The sequence below is a fragment of the Corylus avellana genome, chromosome ca8 (assembly GCF_901000735.1).
Source record: "Corylus avellana chromosome ca8, CavTom2PMs-1.0".
NCBI classification, from domain to species: domain Eukaryota; kingdom Viridiplantae; phylum Streptophyta; class Magnoliopsida; order Fagales; family Betulaceae; genus Corylus; species Corylus avellana.
The window spans coordinates 4790966-4801542 of NC_081548.1; the positions used below are offsets into that span (position 1 = coordinate 4790966).

The following is a 10577-nucleotide window of genomic DNA, read 5'->3' on the forward strand; positions in this document are numbered from 1 at the left end:
AACCAATTAGTATTCTTGTTCTTTCGGCCATTGTTAATACGGATATTAAGAATTGGTGTTCAATTATATTGCTCCTTATTTCAATCTTGGGCTGCATTTTTTGTTCTTGGCAAATACTTTTGATTGCTTGTTAAAATTAATTTGTGTTGAGATAAACTTCCCTCACTTCAATAAAATTTCTAGTTTTTCCACTATATTTGTTTCCCCACAAAGATGATCTCAATAGATATTGGAATAAGGCATTCTGGTAAGTTTTCCATGAAGAAACGTAAACGGAAAACCCAACAGCTTCACATGTCATGACAACCTTGTTTTCCTCAAAACTGTTAAAGGGTAGTTGTTTTTGGTACCCATACAAGTCCTTGAGCATCACTCTACTATAAATTTTCTCTTCTATAGAAAACCAAAACCATCCCACCACCACCATAGACACTTCAATGGCGGAGGTCATGTATATTTGCAAGCGAACTGTGGTGAGCGGCAAACCTGTCGAACCGGGGAAACACTATCACCTGTCAGTCCTCGGCCACCGAATGGAGAAAAACCAAGCTAGGATGGTGTACTACTACCGTTGGGGAAGGGGAAGGGGAGAGGGAGAGGCCGGTGAGATCACCAAAAGACTTAGAGAGTCTATGTCGGAAATGCTTACGCATTTCCCAATAGTGACCGGACGGCTAATAAAGAACGACGAAGGGCATTGGATGATAAAGTGCAACGACGCCGGAGTGCGAATGGTGGAAGCAAGGGCCAAGGGGAGTGTGGAGGAGTGGCTACATAGTGTTGATAGGGAGAAGGAGCTTAAGCTTGTGCATTGGGAAGACATGCACTCCAAGCCATACTTTTGGTCTACATTTTATGCCCAGGTAGCTGTATTATTTCTTCCTTTATGGATAAAAGTAAGGATATTTTTTGAATTTTATCTAGGTTTTAATTTTCTATTAAAACAATTTGGGATAACTTCACTTTATGCCTCTGAATTACCAAGCGATTTGAAAAAACCCCTTCCAAATTTAAAATCTCTCAATTTAGACCCCTAAATTTTTAATTGCAATCAATTTAAACTCCTCCATTAGATTTTAAACGTTAAAAGTGAGACAATGACGTTTTATACCTCTGAATTTTTTATAAAATTCTAAATTTACCCTTAATTCCAAATTAAAAAAATAAAAATAAATAAAGTATTTTTTTTTTTAAAATCAAGGATATTTTGGTCTTTTTAGGGGTAAATCATGGAAGTTAGCGGCTAATTTGACGGAATGGTTCAAATTGAATGCAATTGAAAGTTCAGAAATCCAAATTGAGAGGTTTTGAAGTTTGGATGGCTTTTCAAATCGCGTGGTAATTCAGAGATCTAAAATGAAGTTACCCAAACAATTTTGAGATATGTGACCCCATAATAAATGATATCGACGTCTCTCTAAACAAGAATCCTCTTCATTCCACTTAAAATGAAAATGAGTAATTTAATAGCCAAGATTTCATGTTATTGTTGCATTTAACGGTATATGCGTGGTAAATAATTTCTTATACATTATTAGATATAACAAAATAAAATCTTGACCATGAAATGGCTCATCTCAATTTCAAGTGAAATGGGAAGGATCTTGTTCTCATCTATATACAATGGACTCCAGTGTAGGGCTAATTCCATATCAATAAAGTTTTCTTTCTAATTGGGTTGGATAAAATTTTTTAAATTCAGTCTATTAAGCTGATGTTTATCCTTAGAGCATGTGATTCTCATAAGTCCTATTGAAACTGCACGTAAAAATAATACACTCAAAAGGCAAATGTTAGATTAATACTCCGAATTATAAAAAATTCCTCCGACCCACTTTAAAAGAAAACTTTGTCCATTCATTCCATATATCCTCCCTTGACATGTTTTGCATGATTACCAACAAATTCCAGATAACTGAATTTGAAGGAGGTGGGCTTGCAATCGGCCTGAGCTGCACTCATCTGCTTGCTGATCCCACTTGCGCCACCGTGTTCTTCAAGGCCTGGGCCGACACAACCTTGGCCCATAAAATGCGTGCTCCACCTCACTTCCACCCATTGCCTCCACGAAGGCCCGGCAACAAAATTCCCAATCACAAGCCCTACACTGCCTTAATCGACCATTACAAATTCTTAATCCAAAATTCCACTGCTTTCACACATGCAAAACACACAACTGTAGCTCTAGCATTTTCCCACCACATGGTGAATGCCTGCATGGGCCTGGCCCAACCAACCTCTGCATCCAACAAGCTCGGCCCATCACCCTTCGAGGCCCTTGCCGGGCTTTTCTGGGTCTGCGTCAGCAAAGTGAAAGGCTTGAGAAATGGGCTTGTAAGCATGTCCATTTGTATGGATACAAGAAAAGCTTTGGGGTTAGATAGAGGGTTTTTTGGGAATTGCATGGTTTATAATAAGGTCAATTCAGAGGATTTGAGGGAACATGAATTATCACAAGCTGCTAATGCTGTAGGAGAAGTTGTGGCAAAAATGGACAGTGAGGGAGTGATGGATTTGATCGAGTGGCTTGATCATGATGATAGTCAATCACCTCCATTGATGAATAATGATCTAATTTGTTCAAGCTTGGAGGCGGTGGATCCATATTCAATCAAATTTGTTGAGGAATTTGAACCGATTCGTGTTTCTTATTATGTTGAGCCAGTGTTTGGAATAGGGCAAGTTTTTATTTTTCCGGCTCCACCCAGAGAGGGTCCGTTCGGGAGGGTGGTTATGGTTACGCTTCCGGAGGATGAGGCGGTTAAACTGTGTGAAGATGAACTCATTTTGCAATTTTCTCCTACCATTTTGATGGGAGAGAATAAAAACTATGCTTGATATGCAAGGGGTTGTAATAATTTCCCCCCCTAAATAATATGAATTTGGTGAAAATTAGCGTGTACATGTGCCTCTTTATGAATTATTACTATGTTAAAATAATGTATCTATTTTTTTTTAAAAAAAAATTCTGATAAAAAGAACAAAACACTTCTTTACATTCTCCTGTTCATCTCCGTTGAGTTGGCATGCTCTATTCATTATTAGTGTTTTTCTTTTTAAGTAATAGTGGATAGAACATGCTAACTCAATAGAAATGTACGTGAAATGAACTCTATAATGTAAAGAAGTATTTTTCTTTCAAATAATAAAGAAAAAAAAAAAAAACCTTTGTAAATACAACATGATAATTATATTATGCTAACACATAGATAAGCCTCGAACACTAGAGATTGACGGAGGATTTGAACCTTCAGAGACGGATTTAGGGGGGGAACCGGAAGCGGCAGTGGCCTTGGTCCCCCCAAAATTACAAGAAAAAAAAAATTTAAGGAAAAAAAAATATTTAAAGTATTTTTTACCAATTGATTCCTTTTCAAAATTTTTTTTGCCTTAGATCCCTCTAAATTCAAAGCTGACTCTGCCCTTGTTGTGAACCTTGACCAACAATATAAAGAGTAACACTAGAGGATTTTAACACTCCATGAAGACACAAGTGAAGACAATTTTGGTTAGTTTTAATAATATTTTAAGCAATAAAATAAGGAAAGCATTATTAGCCATGTGGAATCTGTTGTTTTCATGATATAAGCATGTTGTGTTGTAGTTGTAGACAAGCCGAGAAAGCAATGAAAACTGCACCACCAAACCATGTAGTCTTCTTGTCTTTGTTTTTGTTTTTTGGGGTCCAATTAGTCTTCTTGTTCTGGAAAGGAAAATAATTTCTTTTAGAAAGTGAAAAGGTTTAATAATGGGTTATCAACTTTTAGTTTTCACCTACCATTATGTCTATTTCAGTTGCAATAATAATAATAAAAGTTGTTTAGATAATCGGATTGTGATACACAGCACGCGGCAAATTAAAAATTAAAAATTAAAAATAAAAATAAAAATTTGCTCTGGCGTGCCATACACGTCGCGTGCTGTTTTACTTCACCCTAGATAATCAAGCCATCACTTTCAAAATAATAATAATAATAATAACAATAATAATAATAATAATAAAGATATGGTCTTGAAAAATAAAAGAGACGAGCGTATATATAATGATGCAGAGAAAAATACTAATCACATCTGCACTATAATCCTAAAATTAGAGGTGGTAAAACGGGTAGGCAGGTTGACCCATAATGACCCGCGACCCGTTTAGGATAAACCCAAACACGACCCGTTTAACTAACGGGTTGGCCCAACCAAACCCGGACACGACACAACAATTTCACGGGTCACCCGACACGACCCGCTTAACCTATTTAGCTTATAAAGTGATTTTTTTTTTAAAAAAAAAAAAAAAAAAAGAAAAAGAGAAAAGAAAGTGATGAGTTGGGTCATAAACGGGTCAAATGACCCGTTTATCAACATTAATGGGTCAATTGACCTGTTTATGACCTAAACCTATTAAGGGTAAAAAAATAATAATAATAATAAAAAATAAATAAATAAATGTGTCTGGCGAGTCACCTGCAGGTTGACCTGCCAAGAGCAAAATAAACAGGTCACCCAAACCCGTTAAGGGTAAACTCAAATTCGGTAATTTCGTGTCGGGTTCGCGGGTCATCTCAAAATTGTCAGGCTAACCTAAAATGACTAGTCCTGAACTTCTTTATAATTTATTGTAAAACTCAGTTTCACCTAATAACTAGACAATGTGAAACTTAACAGTCATAATTATTTCTTATAAACTATTAACTTTATGTGAGTTACTCATCTCTTCTCAATATGAGACTGAGATGTTATAGTATATGCATTGTTGAGTATGCACTTGTAAGTCTAAAAAGATTTGAGTCTCACATTAAAAAGATGTTACAAGTGTGATAAGTGGCAATGAGCTTAAACTTTTGGGTTGAATAATATCCCTACGTGCTATATTATTGTTTCACTTAAAGATTCCATGAAATGTCAATCTCCCTAAATACAATTTTTTTTTCTTTCTTTGACTTATGTTTTATTAGTTTGGATCAAATGCCCTCTAGAAAGTGACACAAGTGAACGTATATACAAGAAGGGGACTTGTTCCAAGCAACCAATATTACTTAATTTTGTGTCTTCCAGCTTTGAAAGGAACCTCACAACTTTAATCTTGTTGGTAGACCAATAGACAGATGGATTAAGATTGTTCCAAAATTGCCTGCATTTCTTAAAGGTTTGATTGTGGTATCTTTTACTTCAAGATTCTGAGACATATATATTGTTCCAAAGTTCACCGTCTTTCCCCCATCCAATCTCTGATACAACCTTCCTAGTGCACCACCTGCATGCAGATCGCATTCAATGTATTTCAAATTTTCAAGCATGGTTATGTTCAATAAAAAAAATGAATAAACATAATAGTGTTCCTAAAAAATATTCTTTATTTTTATCTGAGATGAGCTCCTGAACAAAAATCTTAATATCTTTCAAATCGTAATTCTACTATTCGCACCTATTTCACACCCGTTAAGGTTACATGTTTTTTCTTTTGATTTTTTTTAAGAAAAAGTTTATATATTCACCTCAAATTACTACCCAATTCACAATGTCCTCTTCTCTCCTCTCTAAACTGCGAAAAATTGTCAATGTTTCCAGTGATAAAAATAATTAAAAAAAAAAGAAGAAGATAAAATCATAATCATTATGGAATAAAATTTATTAATATTATGATATATTTTTTTTATCAGATCCTTATTAATATAATGATATATTTTTTTGGTGGTTTAAGATTATTATGGAAAAGAAAACCCATTTTCTTGTTCTCACCCACTGAAAACTGTAACTAAAATAAGAGCCGTTAAGTAGCACAATAGGCGAAAAGCGAAAAACAGAAAAGAACATGTATGCGTCTGCCGGGAGTCGAACCCGGGTCTATTGCTTGGAAGGCAATTATCCTAACCGTTGGACTACAAACGCTTTTGTGTAGACGCTAAGAATTATTTTTATAAGTATGCTTGTAAGATTTCATGGAATTCATTTCCAATGGTACTTGACATTGCCTAATGAAATAGAACAATTACCAGCCTTAACAGGTACTAAATACAATATCAAACCCATTTCTTTCAAAGCGAACAAAGGCTAACATTGTCCTTTCATAAGGTGTGTGCAAAGTTTTGGTATTCCAATCATCGACCCATAATCGACCTGCTTCTGATCTGTGCGAGTCGACTTTCATTGGGAGGCGAAGACTGGACTGGGTTTAAGTTCAAGTTTCTAACAAAAGTGAGAGCCAAAGTCGATGTGAGAAAGTCTTTTATATTTTTTATTTTTTTCGAACCTACTTTTTTAATTTACTTATTTAGAAAAAATACAAAAGCACTCTATAGTTACACCAATTTGCAATAAACTCATTGCAAAATAAAAATTTACTAAGAGCACACAATGTTATACATAAATAACAAGTAAGTTTCTGAACCCAACTTTCGTCTAAATTATGGCACATGTCACCCATATAATAATAATAATAAAATTGAAGAGGTGGAGTCACAGGCTTTTCGACTCTTCCAACGCTAATGAAGACGGAAGCCAAAAGAACTAGTTTTGACCCTAACATAGCCGGTGCACAATCCTAGTTTTATTCTTGCCTCTGTCATTCCTAATTTAAAAAACCTTAATTACTCTTCCATGACAACTTAGTACATTATATTGTTATATGACTAGTTGCTGCAATCTGAATGGCAGTTGGTATATATAATCATATAAGTTTTGTTTTACCATGGAATGTATATTTATATATATGCTCAAACATAAATGGTTCCAAAGCTTTGAGAAATCTCCTACTATCATGACATCAGCAATTCTTCAATGACGTCAATATTGACAAAATACAACAGGATAAAACAAGAAAATTAGGTATAGTTCCTAAAATACCGTGTTTCCCTTCATTCAAGATTCCCTCCACAACCTTTTGGATCCGAGCAATTGTATCATTGTATGCCAACAATGTTTATCTATACATGATCCGGATGCTTTCTAAGCACATGGCCGATCATTTTATCTATGATTTCATGATAATTTGAGGGTTTAATGTTAAAAGTATTGATTAAATGATCAAATTTATTATTATTATTTTTTTTTAGAAGAAACTTTACTTTACAACTCTGAATTGTCATCACTTTTGCAATGTTCTCTTTAAAGTTCAATTTTTCTCAATTTAGTGTATTTATTTTTCGATTGTTTGCAGTTTTACCACTCAGTTAACTTTTTCTAAAATATCCCCATTTGTTTTAGGAAAAAAAAATTGCAAAGATTAAGGCGTTGTCCAAATTTAATGGTATTTGCAAAAATACCCATGTCTCAATTTCCGCAAAAAAATTTAAATAATTTTTCTAAAAAAAAAGGGGAGGTGGGTATTTTCGATTATATATATATATATAACGGAAAATCCTAATGGAGGGGGACATTGAAAAAAATTAAAAGTATGATATACTAAATTGAGATGTTTTGAACTTTTAGGGTGAACATTGCAACAAAAAAAAAAAAGTGACAATTCATGGGAGTAATTTCCCCTTCTTTTTTATTAACTTAAAATTTTGGAATAAGCAACAATTTGACATGGTACTAGAACAGAGGTTTTGAGTTTCAAACCTTGTCTATGTCATTTACCTCAAATTTCAATTTAAATATTCTACGTGTTGAGCTCTACCTATTAAATTAGAGCTTGAGGCCACACGAGAGGAAAATTGTTCAATTATTAACTAAACGATTAAATTTACTATTTTTTATTAACTTAAACTTTTAAGATAAGCAATAATTTAACACTAAAAAAATTGTTGATTTTAGGAAAATTTAGCTAATTGCTTATGACCATGTCTCATTTAGTTCACTACAATTTTCTAATTTAATCCAAGTTGCAAATATGTTAGGTGTGTTGGAAATAATTTTGGATGGTGCACAAATTCTCATTGATATAAAATAATTACAATATGAATATTAACAATAAAATAAATAAAATACAAGAGATGAAAATAGAGTATGGAAAGATCTCACAATGCTATAGAATCACGCAAGAGCGTTGTCCTTAAAGGTTGATTCGTGCCTCCCGGAGTGTATAACTCGGTGCGATCAGATCCTTTGACACGCAACCTCCCAGGATTAGACTATAGCGTCTATCTTCGTTAATGACGCACTTTCAAATAACGAAGAGTAATAGAACAACCCAATTGTCAAAGTTGATGAGGGACTTCAGAATATTATTTTGTAGAAAAACCAATAATAAAGCATATGCCATGAAACAAGTGTTTTGCAACATACTATACGGCCTTAGCCTTAGATAGAAAATAAGTGATTTTTTCTTCTATCTCTCGTATATGTTCTTACCTTCAATGTATTAGTATATCTATATATACAAGTGCTGGAAAGTATGTCATAAAGGAAATCTAATGACCAAACGGTCAAAACGTTAAAAAACTCCCAAGCATAAAACTTGTTATAAAATGCAATAAAACATATTAACTCCAAACGGTTATAAAACGGTAAGGAAATCAATGGGTTAATGACATACCACCAAAAAATGGTAAAACATTTGTTAATAATCAAACTACAATAAAAGTTGTTAAAGACTAACGTTCAAAACTATAAAAATCAATTAAAACTAATTTTTATTTAATAACTCATAATCAAGTAATAAATACAAACGGTCATAAAAGTTATATCTCATAACCAAGTAATAAATATAAACGGTTATAAACCAAAATGGTTAAAGATGATTTTTATTTCTCAAAAACTCATGAAGATAATATCAAATGATAAAACATTTTCAAGTGACTAAAAAATGAATGTTTGTAACAAATATTACAACAAGGTGCACCTTTTTGAAAGCAGGGAAAACCAACAAGAATTTTCTCAATTTTTAAATAACCTAATAACATATTTACCATGTGATATCACTAAATCAAACAAAATAAAATTTAGGCTATAGAATGCGCGAAATGAAGAGGATCATTTTTGTAGGAAGACAACACAGGGTTTAATTAATTCACCCTCAAATCAATCTTAATTAAAAAGGGAAAAAAAAAAAATTAAGTATAAAGTGAGCATGCCATGTCAGTTGAAAATGCTGGGAGGAGAGGTATATTTTCCTTAGTAATATAATAATAAAATGATTAAAGATATTTTGGAGTTGTTTAATATTTAAAAAAGGAAAAAGAAAAGATAACTGATACTGATCAAATAAAGTAATAAAGTGAATCATGCATTATACTGCAGCCGATTTATTTGGAGGCAAGGAAACCCCCACGTCGATGCATGTACTAAAATACGTGTAAGAAAATATTAAAAATTAGAAAAATAGAGTCGTTGACTGTGGACCGACAGATCTTCCCCGGATACATGGGGATTTTGTACACATGGGAACAGATCCACTTGATTTTATGATGGGTTTATGCATTTCATGTATATCATATATTCATATATGACCTTGCTTCACCATAGGATGTCTTACAAACTTTTCCTTTACAAGTAAGTTTGAGTAATTTCTTATGATATCATCTATGAGACTACTATGTTGGTTGTTAGTACCTATATCAGTCTTTAGGGGGGTTGCCGGACGAACCTATATCAGTCTTTAGGGGGGTTTCCGGCAACCCAATTTTTTTTTTTTTTTTTTTTAAAAAAATACTCTCATAAAAATATTAACTTTTATAATGTGAACTGTCAAATGTTCACTTTCATATGAAAAGTCTACTTTTGTGTCAAACATCTTTAATTTTGAATATTTATTTTTTAAACGATTATAGCAAAACTAAAAAGTTTTTGTATTCGAAATGAAGGTTTTATTTAAAGATGATTTTATGGATTACGTAATTTTTATATACAGTTATGACTTATGACTTAATATGAAATTAAAATTAAGATAAGCAGTAAGGCATAATGATTAAGGGTTAAATACTTTATTAGTAACTGAGTTTGCAATTTTTGTTTTTTACCGCTTGGGGTTCAAATCCTAACATAAATGGTATCTGACTTACAGAAAAAGATCAACTTAGTACTTTCGTTAGGTTCCGTTAGCACAAACCAACGAAATGCTACGTGTCCTAAAAAAATTATTAAAAATAATTGGGTAAAGTCCACATACCACCCTCAAACTATCACTCAATTGACAATGTCCCTCCCAAATTTTTAATTGTGACAATGTCCCCTCTAAACTACAAAAACATTGTCAATGTCCCCCACAAGACTAGCAATAAGACAAAAATGCTCCTATAGATTTCTCAATAAGACAAAAATACCCCTATAAATTAAAAAAAAAATGATTAAAAACAAAAAAAATTTAATTTAAAAATAATATTTTTTAAAATAACAATTTTTTTTTAAACAAAAATTTTTAATTTTTTTTTTAAAACGGAAATTTTTATTTAAAAAAAAACTATTTTTTAATTTAGTTTTAAAAAACAAAAAATTTCATTTTATTAAACGAAAATTTATTTTTTTTAAACGTAAATTTTTATTTAAATAAAATTATAAAACAAAAATAAAAATAAATAAAAAAACGAAAATTTTCAATTTTTATATAAAAAAATCGAAATTTTTTTAATTTTTTTCTTATAAAAGTGATTTAAAAAAATAAAAATAAAATTGGCCAACGTTTGGATTTTTTTTTTTTTGTTTGT

The 10577-nt window shown here is 32.3% G+C and overlaps 1 protein-coding gene and 1 non-coding gene across 2 annotated transcripts; one reads left to right on the top strand and one right to left on the bottom strand.

Moving 5' to 3' along the window:
* Window positions 1–437: 437 nt before the first annotated feature.
* Window positions 438–2838, top strand: LOC132190681 (protein ECERIFERUM 26-like). The gene is made up of 2 exons (XM_059605722.1): window positions 438–863; window positions 1912–2838. Exons 1-2 carry the CDS (start codon window positions 438–440, stop codon window positions 2836–2838), a joined length of 1353 nt encoding a protein of 450 aa, XP_059461705.1.
* A 2973-nt stretch (window positions 2839–5811) lies between these two features.
* On the bottom strand, window positions 5812–5883 carry TRNAG-UCC (transfer RNA glycine (anticodon UCC)). The gene has a single exon. It is a non-coding gene; the product is annotated as a tRNA-Gly (tRNA).
* Between the last annotated feature and the right edge of the window lie 4694 nt (window positions 5884–10577).

Excerpts from the sequence above, each read along its gene's own strand:
- LOC132190681 (XM_059605722.1), top strand. The coding sequence starts at position 438 with ATGGCGGAGGTCATGTATATTTGCAAGCGAACTGTGGTGAGCGGCAAA. Across the intron at positions 864-1,911 it reads GGTCTACATTTTATGCCCAG|ATAACTGAATTTGAAGGAGG; the intron begins GTAGCTGTATTA and ends AACAAATTCCAG.